This window comes from Periophthalmus magnuspinnatus, chromosome 7 (genome assembly GCF_009829125.3).
Source record: "Periophthalmus magnuspinnatus isolate fPerMag1 chromosome 7, fPerMag1.2.pri, whole genome shotgun sequence".
Classification (NCBI taxonomy): Eukaryota; Metazoa; Chordata; class Actinopteri; order Gobiiformes; family Gobiidae; genus Periophthalmus; species Periophthalmus magnuspinnatus.
The window spans coordinates 815,600-830,371 of NC_047132.1; the positions used below are offsets into that span (position 1 = coordinate 815,600).

Below are 14,772 nucleotides of genomic sequence, written 5' to 3' on the forward strand. Positions count from 1 at the left end.
CAGCTGTAAAGAGTAAGGGAGAGGAAGACATGTGATGGATCAGAGGCAAAGAGAGCAACTGAGAGAGATAGAGATAAAGAAAGAGAGAGAGACGTGACCCATCAGAGAGAGAACAGGAGGGAGGTATAGTCTCCACAGCCAAGTTCAGCAGAGGTCGGGCGTCAGACATAACAATGGCGATGATGAGAGCTCTATATTTAATGTGCACTGTCCTTGGATACAAATAGAAGAGGTGTCCATGTAGGGCAGTGCAGAGCGGGACAGAAGCACAGCTGCACACACAGCTCTCCTGTAGGCCTATGCATATAATGTATAGGCAGACTGTAGGCCTACTCAGCCTACTCAGCTAATGTAGACCCATGTATAACCCTTTACATTTAATGTAGGCCTAATCCTATAACACTACTTATCTAATCATCTAATGCCATCTAATGTAGGGCTACTGATCTTGTGTATAGGCCAAATCATTTCATGTAGAGGCCTACTCATCTATTTTATTAGTATACCTGTCTAATGCAGGTCCTCTAAACTCAGTATATTTCTACTCTAATGAAGGTCTGCTCATCTCATGTCATGGGTTTCATACATAGACTGTATAACACTATATATTATATATAAAGTCTATGGTTTCAGTGCCCTGTTATGAGCAATATATGTCACATGTAAGGACATTTTCCATTTCAAAGTATGTAATATTTTGTTTTAAATTGTTAATTGCTACAGTAGTAACTTTTCACCTTAACCCATGTATAGATCTATTTATCTAATGTAGATTTACTCAACAAAATGTATAGTAAAACAAAGCTCAACTCATGTAAGCCCACACATCACCTTATTTAGCCTACATTGTAAAGGTCTACTGATCACAGGTACAAGCTCTTGTGCATATAGCTACTCATGGGTCAGCTGTGAGAGTGCAGAGGGTAAAGGGTCCCAAGCAGGAAACATCTTTGATGTGGAAGCAGCAGATCTACCAGTGACATGCAGAGTTTAGTGACACCTGCTGGTTATTTTTAATATCTGCTCAAACTATTAGTTAACAGTGGGTATGTTTCCATGTACAAAAAAGTATAAAAAATCCAATCCTTATCTGATTCTTGGAGTTATCAGGTTCTTGAGATGTGAATGTCATGCAAACAAATACATCTGATGTGTGTAATCTGATTTATTTCTGATTGTTCACAAGTTTGTGACAAGGAAAAACATTCAGTGTCCACTGTGAGTTCCTGTCATGAGCCCACTATGGACTTGTGCCCGTCATGGACTCTCCTCTTAATCGCAATGTCTCTGAATCACAACCGCCCCTGAATTGTGACCATCTCTGTATGAGACTGCCTGACATGCCATCCTCCCTTCCTGACAATCGCCCAGGCCACTATCTGCTCTTCACCCTATTTCCATAGTGAAGTGCCAATTGGAGGCAGGCACTGAACCAGCAATGTGCATAATACACAAGGTTCCTGTGGTGTAATGGACTTCTTTGACTGGAGTAACCTACATAAATAATGTGTACATTTTCAACCACTTTGCACTTTATCATCTGTAAATCACAGAACTATAGTTACATCCATAACTCTCATTATACTGATGGGTACATGACTTTTTTGATCAGAGTGACCTAAATAATGTTTGTGTCCATTTTCAATAACTTTGCTTAAAGTAATTTCTGTCTCTGTAAATAGATCCGTAAATATGAAATAGTGAATGTTTATGTGATGTTGGTCCAATTGACTTTTTTGTATATTATGGTGAATGCAATTAATCCCCCAGATTTCATGACAAATGGATAAGTTTGGACCTTTTATGTGTATTATAGGGGACACTATTATCACCATTGGTTACGTGCTTATTACTCTGCTCCATTCAGATTTTGATTTAACATTTTTAGCCCTGTAGGCTGACGCGTGTGGCCATGAGAATGAATTTTTCACTAAGATGGTTAACTCTGTCAATTATTGTGTGTTTTGGTTAATGTTTAGTGGCTCTTTCCTTCTTTCCCTGATTGAGGAAATCCCAAACATGGAAATCCCAATGGAAACGTGGGGCACCATCTTGCTGGAAAATGGTTGGTTGAAGGGTCTGCAGTTGTGGTGCCACATATTCAGTCAGAAGGTCAAGGTAAATATTTGCAGTAATTGATTTCTCGTGGAAGAAAAATGTACCAATAATTTGATTTCACATAATCCCACACAATGTGATTAAAAACATTTATAATCACTGAGTACAATAAAACAAATCAAATTAATATATTTTATTGTGTGTGTGTGTGTGTGTGTGTGTGTGTGTGCGTGCATGTGGGGGTGTGCGTGTGCGTGCGTGCGCGCGCATGTGTGCGTGTTAATTGACTCATCATTGAATTTCAATAGCTCTGGATGTAGTATCTCAAATTTGAGCTCATTCAGACCAAAACCCTAGGACTAGTTCATTAAAATAAAATGGCAGTCAAAGGGGCATTGAAACGTCCTGTTAGGGCAGTGCTTCAGTTCAGTGCTTCAGTTCAGTGCTTCAGTTCAGTGCTTCAGGGCAGTGCTTCAGGGCAGTGCTTCAGGGCAGTGCTTCAGTTCAGTTTTAGACTTGTCTCTTGGACTCCATCACTGTTCTAATTATTGTGAGTTTATGCCAAAAATGTGCCAGTTTCCTGTCTCACAGGGGTCCACTTCTAGGTGGAGTTCATTTTCACTGGACATTCTCGTGATGCCAATTTTATACTTTTTTTATTGGGCCGACCTTACGTAAGACTTCTTGGCAATGTTCAGGAGGTCAAAAATGTGATCTTTTTGTCAGAAAAAAAGTTGCAAAGCAAAGACCAATATTCCTGGCCAGTTAGACTTTGTGACTTGTGAAGGCCAAAAAAGAACGAACTAAGGAAAAAGAGAAAATGTAAAAGATTGAAAGAGTTACTTTATAGTCTTTTGTACTTTGTCCTCCAAATACAACAGTTACTATAAATATCCACTGATTCACACGTGACAGGTGTTTGTGATCATCAGATTTCTCTTTTGCTGTAAACACACCAAAAACAAACCTAATTATTGGGTTATCTGATTATTCTATTGATCAGATTTTTACTGGTCATGTAAATGTATCCAGTGTCAGCTGTGAAGAACAGCACATATGAAAAGTTTATTTTTATTATTATTATTTAAATATCTGCTTAATACCCTATAGATTTGATAATAGATCCATGGAGATGTATTTGTCTGTCATGGTCTCCCTCTGATCTGAATCTTCTGTATCTCTTTAGGTAGTCTAAACCCCAGCACCTACAGTCATTAATCAGTGCTAGTGCAGCCTCTGCAGCTCAGTGTGTAAATTCTGGAGGTTCTGAAGTTTTACAAGAAGCATGACTTGTCCATACAATGAGAATGTGAAAAACTCCCAGTGATTCTGTTACCGTGGCAAAGGAAAGTGATGATGTGAACTGTGATTCTGCTTGAATAACTGGATTATTTTATTTTGAAGGGTGCAAAGGAGGTGTGAGTGCTACAAGCGGCTGCTGCTGTGACACAGATGTTGGAAGAAATTGTTGTTCTGTGTTGTACTTTTGAACAGAAGAATTCTCTGCTGCTGTCTGCACGGGTAAGACTAAGCAAAGAGCAAAAACTCAGGCACATAGGAGAACATGCCAAAGTACAATCCAATCTGCAACTATGCTTTCAGTGGTGAATGATGTTACATTTGAAGCTGGGGAGTTGAACTTTTCTGCTCACTAACTGCAACCACAATAGTTACAGTTGGAGTTAAATATGCTGTATCTGATTTTTGCTGTCTTTAAAATGAATTAGTTTTGTTTTTCACTTTTTAACAGTTTGCAGTGGTTCAAAGTTATTCCTCATTACCTTATGCATTCCGAGCATCCAAATTATCCACCACATTTAGTTTAGAAGCACTTTTCACAACCACAGCGACGTTTGCCACAGTAGAAATAACTAGCATGCTAAAATGCACTTTCTGGTTATCAGACAATTAAATTAGATGTATTGTGTTCATGCATGTTTTGATTTATTATTTGGTGTTTTATGAATATCTTTCAGTTAAAGAATAAAAATTATAAAATGGTACATGTGTTTTGCCACTATGAAAAATATGCAATTTATAATCTTTCTAACTGGACAAAAAGTACAGTAAAATGCAATTTTATCTTTATTTTTTATTAATGAGGAATTCTACTAGGATTTTGTTGTTTTTTCTAAAAGTATTCTAATTATTTATTTAGGCCAATGGATTCCCCTAGTTCCGATTTGTCCCACTGACTTGGTCAGTATGCAATGCCGGCACAAGCCTTCAGGGGGCCCTCAGCAAAATTTGCCTTAAAGGTCCTATATTACACAAAAGTAACTCTTAAGAGCTTTAAGTCATGTTAGAATGATAACACAGGTGCACTGTTCATGGAAATGATGCACTTCGAAAATGCCTCATGTTCTGATGTTGATGATTTGTTGAATTTGTTGACTTTGAGTGTTCTGAATGTTCTGGACACCATTGCCCCGATGAAGGTTAAAATGGTTAAAGATGAGCAGAAAGTGCCATGGGGGAATGAAGACTCGGTCAGGGCACAGAAGTTATTAGACGTTGCAGTAACAACTCTCGTGTCCTGTTTGCAGCGGTAAACAGATTAACAAACCCCCCAGCTCCACTGCCATTAGAACTGATTTCCACATCTAAGTGCAATGAGTTTGCAGTGTTCTTTAATGACAAGGTTCAGGGCATTAAAAATGCCATAAATTCCACAACGCAAATAACAACCCAGCACCCACCTAGACACTTAGAACTGATTCACTTTACACCTGTAACTGATAAAACTGTCCAAGAGATTGTCACCAGTCTGAGTTCATCTACATGCTGCCTCGATGTGCTACCCACTAAATTTCTAAAGTCTGTGCTCAACAGTTTGCTGTCACCACTCACTTGCATATTTAATATATCACTTTAATCTGGAACATTCCCAAGAACTTGTATAACTGTATAACTGCGGTTATAAAGCCTTTCCTCAAGAAGAGCAGTCTTGATGCCACGATATTGAACAATTACCCACCAATCTCTAATCTGCCGTTTCTAGGCAAAGTCCTTGAAAAAATAGCTTACCAACAGTTTATTAACTTTCTCCAAATTAACAACTCCTTTGATGTTTTCCAATCAGGTTTTAGACCCCACCACAGCACTGAGACTGCTCTTATCAAGGTGACAAATGATATCCGCCTGAACACTGATACAGGCAAAGTCTCAGTCTTGATCCTGTTAGATCAGAGTGCTGCTTTTGACACTGTGGATCATGGGATCCTCTTACAGAGACTAAAAGACTGAGTGGGCATCTCTGGTACTGAACAAAACTGGTTCAGGTCCTATCTAGAAAACTGTACTTTGTTGAATCTTTCTCTCCACATCAGCTATGAGTTTAATGTAACAACACTGTTATGGTTATTTTATCTCATTCATAAAATGGAGATGGATTTCTTCCAATAAGTTAAATATCATTACTTATCAATACAATGTTGAAGTAACATCACATCTTTCTGCTGCTTTTAGTTAAAAGGAGCTTACTATTTACTTGCACTACAATATCTCATAGTTTTAAGGTCAAAACTTTACCAAAACAACGAACTGTCACCTAAAATGGCTAAGGTATGGAGCTGGTGACAACCATTGGAAAGAACAACAGGAACAACTTTCATAAGGATCTTGAGCATTGTCTCTGGGTTATTGACAGGGCAGGGCTGAAGCACTGACCATCAGACAAGTCTCAGCAGCTGAAACAGTGTCATGCAAGATGATCAAATGATTGATTACAAATATTACCTGGCCTTTTGAATGTGAAAGCTTCCAGTGAATGGATATGGCAGCACTTCCAACAGTGATTATAATCAGTAATCCATTGTTTCACTTGGTAACTGGAAAACCTGGTAAACTGGGGAGAGCCATTGAGAAAGTGTTATTTGTTATTACAGATACAATAAGGGAAGAATTTTAACTTTAGCTTCAGCACATGGTGACTGGGGGCTTGAACATACCTTTATTCATATTTGGCTTTCTCGCATCAATCTCTTTACATGGTTTGGTGATGCGTCTGGCGTTTGCCTTTTGTTGGAGCCATAAAGAGAAGTCTTTTAAGGTGTAGTTTTGATATCCTCCATCTCTGAGGATTCCCTGGCTTAGGCAGTGATGAAAAACTCACAATGGCTTGGTAGCATTTTGCTTAGCAGTTTGTCAGCATGAGAGCCACATTTTAATTAATTTCCATCTTGACTTTCAGTGGACTTCAACAAGCCAAGTAGAGCCTGCACTTACAAAGAAAACTTTTCAAAAACTTCAACATACTACTACTAGGGGCAGAAAGAATGTTCCCTATTTCACCCTGGATCACCTGCCGAGGAAGATCTGGTACTTGTACTGCTCTGAAAGATGAACCTGACTGCCAACAAGTGTATCAAGAGCTTGTTTGAGAAGAAGGAAATCACTTTCATTGTCAACTTCAGAATACAGTAAGTGAGGTTTAGGAAGGCCATAGGAAGAGGAGACAACAAAACAACTCTGAAATCCGAATGAGGCAACAAAGTTTGACCATCTGACTGAGATGGTGCAGCTAATGCCCGAAACTACGGCAGAAGTTGTGGGACAATGACTGAAGGTACATGGGCATTCACATTGAGGCATAAGCATTAGCATTAACATTAGCAGTAGCAAAATGAAGTCTGAGGTAATTATACTGAGAAGAGGCCACAGAAGAGCCTGGTAATGGCTGAAGGCTAGGATAAACTTCACGATAAAACTGGAGAGAGAACTAAGGTACAAGTGGTAAGGGTCAGATACCTGTGTCTCAGTTGACAAATAATTGGCTTGACCCAAGGTGGATGAGTTTAGTTCTTTGTGGCCAATCATCTGTAGCAGGTTCACGCCCCATCGTCTTTCCAGACAAACCACTGAGTGTGTTCTCGCAACAGTCAACAGAGGCGAACCTGCAGAGGAAGGTGAAGCAGGATGAAGCTGGATATGAAGTAAGGCAGCAGCTCCACCCACAGCACCAAGAGGCCCGAGAAACATAAGCTATAGACGTAGTTGACCTTCTGGCCTGTAGTGTTGTGTGGCTTTTGGAAGTTGACAAGTTATAAGGGTACGCTTAGGGGTAGCCTCATGCTCTTTGTCATCAAGTTGCCTGTAATGTCCTCGACTTCCATTTCCTCTGCTTACTGATTTCTTAATTCTTCTAATTCTATAGATTTCACCTTTTCATCCAGTAGTGCAGATTGAAGGGGCCCTTGAAGGGGCCCTTGAAGAAGCTCTACATGAGCGTAGGCCAATTTCAGTGACTGTATGTGACAAAGTGGGGCCTTTGTCCCTTTTTAATAGTACTATAATTTGGTTTGTGCACATGTCTGTTCATTTTCAATAACTTTTCAATACTAAACTAAATAGAACTGTCCCGGGTTTGCTTAGTTTAGTTTTCAATCAGTTAAATCACCACACACTAGTGAGTTTAAACATTTTATTTAGTTAAATGTGTCAGTTCAGTTCAATACAGCAAGCCACTTACCTGCATCTCCACATGGTCCAAACGAAGAGGGGGTGTGGCCTATGTCAGCCATTTTATAGACTTGAGAGGGGTCGTGGGCCGAACCATGTGGAAGGGAAAACTGGTTTAAGTTTGTTTATTTCTTTGTGTTAATGTCTTATGTATTTTTGGTTCAATGATATAAGTGTTTATAGTTTATTTTGTTAAACACTTTAGTAAAGGGACTTGGGCCCTGAGATGTGGTTTTATATTGAAGGAAATGCAAATGTTACATCCACAGCACCTGGAGAAAAGATGGAGGGGGGAGGAGCTTCCGGTGCAGGAGAGTATTTGAGCAGGGCTAATTAGACAGATGAGGGACATCAGTGTGGCCAGGGCACACATGGTGGTTTCCTTAGTTGTTTAAGTTTTGTTGCTTAGTTTTCGTTGAGCACTTGTAAATATGTATTATTTTTTTGTGTTCACGGGGGACCACTATGTGGTTAATAAATTTTGTCTAATGGGACTTCTTTGGAGTCTGCCTCCTATTTGATCACTTCGGGCCAGCTTCCCCACACTGTATTATCAGTTTTTCAGTCTTTTTGCTACCACCTGTATCGTCCCCATGTGAGACCACTATCTGATGAGTATTTGTGTGTATGTGTTGTGCTCCAGGTACACGTATGTTTGTCATACATTAACCTCAGAGACTGAAGTTCACTCATGGTTGTGTTGCCCTGACTTCCACTCGACATGCCCCTGCTGGAGTTCCTGGCTGGAAGTATCTCAGGTAAGAATGGGACTGGCACAGATAGTGAGGACTTTAGTGGGATCAAAATGCCACACTAATCTACAATCATAATCAGAAATATCACTACATAATCTTAATATAAGATCTTCATTTTCATGGTGATAGTTTTGTCACTTGCTTGTTTCCATGGAGATTCTATTGCTTTAACTAAAATGCTCAGTTAGGCATTATTCCATTTAAGGATAGTGCATATTTAAGGTCTATAGTATGCAAAATTGACTCATGTGACCCTTTAGAAATGTTATAATGTTAAAATGTTGTTACCTCCTCAGAGAATTTTCTGTTTGAGAGAACTCTCCTATGCCTAAATTTACATGTGAATGAAACAAAACACAACTGCAGATATGTTTGTGATGAGGAAACAACATAACAGATCAGAAAATAGCATAATATGGCCCTTCACAGCAATTATACGCACACTCAAAAGCTGATTATTTACAGATTTCAGGGTTATATGTTTATTAAGATGACATGTAAACAGCTAATTTATCTGATTTCTTACTGAATGTGACTTTTTCTGATTACTCACACCATATTTGGCATTTGGTATTTCATTTATGTAATCTTAAATGTCCAGAAATCAGATAATAATTAGATGTTGGTGTGCATAAACATAGCAAATGTGTCAGCAAGCAGCTTCAACATAAATATGGCAGAGTTAGCACAAGAGTTACAGTTCATCCTTTGTCCTAAGGCCAGTCAAAGCATTACACTTACACATTAGTGGGCATTATTCAACTTATCTTTCTTGAATGTATGTAGAGTTAAGTGTCTTGGTAATTAATAAATACATCAATAAATAAACAAATATGTAACATACATAAATACATACATAAAATAAACAACCTATTAAAATTCAAATTAACACACATTTACAGGTACACTGAGGAATGAAGCAGTTCCTACAGCTAAAAACAACAGCTGTTCCCTTCAGTTAATATGGTATAGGCCATAGTAAAGGCCAGCTGAGCACTCAAATGAGAAGAACAAATCTTACAAAGGTGTCTGAACATGACATGATGTCACAAGGTAAACAGATGTTTGGATGCTGGAGGGAGACAGCCTGCAGGTTTAAAGAGGGAGTATTGTGCAAATTTGACTTTTTATTTTTTTTTAGCTTTCTACCATCTTATAACATTAGACATGTTTATGATGAGGGTACAAAGTGTTTTTATGTCATTCAGGCATATTTCAGAGTCCTTATAGTACAAGCCGGCTTGAGGGTGTATGGTCACACACAGCAAATTTCCATGGATAAACAAAACTACACCACAACTCGACAAACCTGGTGTGCTGTGCAGTAGTTTCATTAGCGATGCATGTTGATTGTGTCAGGATGGCGCTCTGAAGCGGTGATTTTTCACACAGAGCAAAGGGAGGGGCGACGCAGAGAGGCAAAACGAAATGTTGACACCTCGTTTTGGGCAGTTTTCAAAATCAAAGGTTTTAAAAAAGACTAACACACTGCCTCACTCTTGGTTCACTTTTATTAATACAATGTTTCGATCCCTCTGACCGGGGCCGGCCCAATGCTTTCATCATCTCAATAGCAAGCAATAGCCACAAGTATAACAGTCTAAAAACATGTCAGGATGGGATGTTCCAATTGGACTAAAGTGGGCTTACATTTAATTCTTCATGTTATAAAATGCTGGATTGGATAGAGTAGCCAAAAGATGTGCTTAAGCCAAGGTACACTTACTTCAAAATCATATAAGTCAAAGTAGCATAAGAGAAACAGTCTGGACATGACATCAGATTCATAATCATCTGCCCATGTGGTCTTGTGTATGTTGGAAAGACGACACGAAAACTGAAAAGTGAGCACAAAAGACGTCAAGACCCGGACTCTTCTGTTACTGTTCATTTTAATCAGCCCAAATGTGACGTGTAACAACAATGTAATGTTATGATTATGTCAAAAGGTGCAATTAATAGTTCACATTTGTGTGGGAGGTTCATGTAAACTCTTCGATGCGCCCCTTATTTTGCAAAAAAAACAAAAAAATGGAATAGGTTAATGGAATACAGTTGTGACCCTTTTGTGAGCTAAAATGCATGAACAATGACTAGAAAAATATGAACATTATTAACTCACTAAAGACTGGTGTAAAGTGAATTATGTACAATATGGCATTTATATTGTGAATGTATTTTTTGACTGTTGTGATTGGTTGATTACACTTAAGGGAGCAGTCCCTTAACTTATATAAGAGGAGCGGATCCCTCTGACCTTCCTCAAACCTGAGGAAGGTCAGAGGGATCAAAACGTGTGAATACAAGTGAATACAAGGGTGAGACAGTGTGCAGAAGTCTTCTTAACCTTTCTGTCGCCCAATCAGGGGTGCAGAGTCTAGACAGAAACAAAAACAATAAAAGGTAACATGGTGAGCTAAATATGTTACGTGTTAGCAGTTAATACTCCATAGAATTAAAATACCAAAAAAAAATACAAAAAATTACTAATATATTTATTGTAGCACCATATAAAACATTACATGTGTCTTTATCAAACTGTGGTTCTCGTGAATTCATGTAAATCTCATGTTTTAGGAGCACTGGGGATCATTGTGGGTCACCCTATCGACACCGTGAAGGTGCGGCTGCAGGCTCTCACTCGGTACAATGGCGTCGTGCAGTGTGTGGTCCAGACCTACACCAGAGAAGGGGTCAGTGTGGACTCTATGTGAGTCAGACCATGACTAAACCGGAATTAAACTGGGATTAAACCAGGAGCAACGACAGGGCTAAACCAGGTCTAAACCAGGACCAAACTAGGACTAAAGGCTGAATAAACTATGTCTAAATGAAGATGTAACCAGGACTAAAAAAAATAAACGGGGGCTAAATGGGGACTAAACGGGGACTAAACAGGGACTAAACAGGGACTAAACAGAGACTAAACGAGGACTGAACAGAAACTAAACAGGGACTGAACTAAACAAATACTAAACAGACTCTAAATGGGAACTTAACGGGGACTAAACTGGGACTATACAGGGACTAAAGGGTGAAGTCTGTGCATTTTTTATGGACTTTTGTCCTGTTTCTTGTCTCCTGCATCGTATGTTGTGAATTGGCAAAAAAATAAACATAAAGAATGTGCTGTGTGCAGGTGCAGGGCTTCTACCGGGGCATGGCCTTCCCTGTGCTGACCAATGGCCTGGTAAACTCTTTGGTGTTTGGGGTCTACAGTAATGCCCTGGATGCCCTGAGCCAGGGCAGGCAAGAGGAGCATGGAACTGCCCCCTCTGTGCCTGCGCTGCAGGTCTACACTGCGGGAGCCTTCTCTGGACTGGTGCAGGTGAGGGGACAGCCACTGAGTCTGGAGGGTAATGGTGTTAGAATACATTTTTATACATACTATATTTGTACTGCCTAAAAGCCTTCTATGGACACTTTGAAATGTAATCACTTTGTCCTAACATACAAACATTTTTGCTGTTTTCACAATGATTTTAAGTGATAAAATATGTAATGGAACACACTACCAGAGCACATTAGAAACTGTGGACACTACTCAACCTTCAAACAAATCATTAAGAACTGGCTGAAAACGCAGCAGTCCTGTACTCATATGAATATCCATTTGTCTTGGGTTCTTTATACTCTAGACTGAGGCACTTCTATTGTAAATAGTGTAATATCATGTTACTGTGTTCTCATGTTGTGTGTTTATGTCTGACTGCTGTAATGTCTAAATGTCTGTGTTTTCATATTGAATGTTTCATTTTTGCACCTGCCTTAGGACAACGGATGGAATTTAGGTCCAGTGCTAACACCGGCATATTTATGTGGAAACTTTTTGTAGACGCATTGATTAATATGTACTGTCCTAGTAAAAAATAATAAATAAAAATGTATATGTAATATAGCACCAAACATCCAACCCTGTGGAAATGTATGTAACATTTATGTCACAGGTTCTCGTGGCTGCCCCCATTGACCTGATAAAAGTGCGTCTGCAGGGCCAGACGAGCGTTGGTGGGCCCCGGGGGCCCCTGCACTGTGCTCTAGTTATACTGAAACAGGAGGGGCCCCTGGGGCTATACCGGGGGGGCCTGGCCATGGCTCTAAGGGACATCCCCTGCTATGGCTTCTACTTCCTCCCATACGAGGTCATCTGTAAGGCCCTGACAGAGAGCGGGCAGAGGCCGGGTACGTCTGCACAGTGCACACAACTGTCTGTGTTTACTGCTAAATATTCTTATTCAAATTTGGAATTAAACCAGTAAAACATTGAAAACTCACCAGAAGCAACTTCAGTGTGATGTGTTTAAGAATTTAGAGCTTGTGACAAAATGAAAAAATGAATTAAATGAATATATATATGTATATATGTATATATACATACATACATACACACACACACTTTCTAACCATGTACTACTGGCGTGTTTGTGTTCAGGCACCTTGGCAGTCTTGGTGGCGGGGGGTATGGCGGGCGTGATCACATGGGCCCTGGCCACGCCCATGGATGTGGTAAAGGCACGCATGCAGCTGTCAGGGGCCGGGGGTCGCAGGTACCGGGGGGTCCTGGACTGTGTGAGAGTCAGTGTGAGGGAGGAGGGCCCTCGGGTGCTCTTCAAGGGCCTGCTGCTCAACAGTGTGCGTGCCTTCCCTGTTAATGCTGTCACCTTCCTCAGCTACGAGCACCTGAAGAAACTCCTGTGTCCCAGTCCTGCCCCCAACTGAGCAGCTGCAGCTCTGAGCACCCACAGCACTACCAGGGGCATCCACAATTCTGAGCACTCATAGCTCCCAATGAGCACCTACACTCCTGAACACCAACAGTCCTGAGCCCGCAAAACAATTCTGCGCAGCTCTGAACTGAGCAACCACAATTGTGATTGACCTGAGCACCAACAGACCTGAGCACCCACAGTACACCAAGAGCACACTCCATCGAACCCTCCTCTTAGTTTTATTTTTATAAAGTAAATAAAGATGATTTAGGAAGTCACTGGAAATACGAACTCATATCTCTGGACGTTTTGAGCCTTTTTGATCATATTAAAGTTTAGTTAACATTTTGCCTTCACTTTGCAGCTAATCCATTTCTAAACCAGCAGGCAGCTGCAAGTGTAACCATTTAGCAAGGCAAGTTTATTTCAATAACACAATTTGTACACAAAGTAGTGCTAAAGTGTAAAGTGCTTTACAGAATAATAAAGACATTAAAATCACACAAATCAAAACATAAATAATCACAAATAATCATCATAAAATGAACATTAAAACAGAAGAGTGCAGAATAAAACTGTTTATCTGTGCATATGACTTTCAGTCGTATGCACAGATAAACAGAACCGTTTTGAGCCTGGATTTGACATCAACATTGTCAAAGTAGAGGCCTGTCTCAGATCTTCAGGAAGATTGTTTCAGGTTTTAGCTGCAGAAAACTGAAACACCAAGTCCCCATGTTTAGTCCTGACTCTGGGCACCAGCAGGAGGCCGGTTCCTGAAGTCCTCAGTGTGTGAGATGGTTCATGTGGCACTAACATGTGGGAGATGTACTTTGCTGCTGGTCCATGGAGAGACTTGTACATAAGCAGAGCTGCTATAAAGTCTATTCTTTGAGCCACAGGAGCCAGAGACCTGAGCACAGGACTTATGTGCTCATACTTCCTGGTTCTAGTCAGGACCCAGACATCAGTGTTCTGGTTGTACTGCAGCTGTGTTAAGGCTCGTTTGGAGAGGCCAGTGAGCAGGCTGTTACAGTAGTCTAACATACTGGAGACAAATGCATGGATAAGTCTCTCCAAGTCTGGTTTGGACAGTAAACCTTTGATACCGTTTGATGTGCCTCCTCTTCTCAGTGCAGTGACGCTGTGTGCTCTATAATCTGGAAAGACTTCACTCCACTGTTTCCCATGTAAATATAACACGAAAGTCACATTCTGAGGTGTACTTTGAAAAATAAATATAACAGATCATGTAACAGGTATATTTTGGATCACTTAAAGGGCCCTATTAGACAATTTTCTGATCTGCTAGAATGTTTCCTCATCAAAAAGATACCCCAACTTGCGTTTTGTTTCATTCACACATGTTTAACACACAAGCCATACAAATTTAGGCTGAATTCTTCTCTCAAACTGAAAACACTATGTGATGTCATGTGGTAATACAGGAAGTGCTCCACTGTGTTTTTAAACTCCATACACCTTCACTAGAATCATTTGGATAATTTGAGTCCTGGAATTGCCAATCTCTACTGAACTAAATGTAAATGAAGCTGTTAACTTGAAAACTACCACTTCATGACATCACAAGGTGGAACAGCATTTTGAGCTTTGGAGATGTTACAGACTAATAATAAAGTGCTACTCAAACATGTATGAATGAAACAAAACACAACTCCAGGTCTGAGGAGGAAACAACATTATAACTTGGCTTAAAGCTCACAAGAGTCCATTTTGCACAATATAGGTCTCAGACTCTGGTGAGCATGTGTGTTTTGAACTATTTAAAC

The 14,772-nt window shown here is 40.0% G+C and overlaps 1 protein-coding gene across 1 annotated transcript; it reads left to right on the plus strand.

Moving 5' to 3' along the window:
* The first annotated feature begins 8,205 nt into the window (after positions 1–8,205).
* LOC117373666 (solute carrier family 25 member 45) lies at positions 8,206–12,992 on the plus strand. The gene is made up of 5 exons (XM_033969746.2): positions 8,206–8,276; positions 10,851–10,966; positions 11,413–11,601; positions 12,221–12,455; positions 12,706–12,992. Exons 1-5 carry the CDS (start codon positions 8,240–8,242, stop codon positions 12,990–12,992), a joined length of 864 nt encoding a protein of 287 aa, XP_033825637.1. The 5' UTR covers positions 8,206–8,239.
* The last annotated feature ends 1,780 nt before the right edge of the window (positions 12,993–14,772 follow it).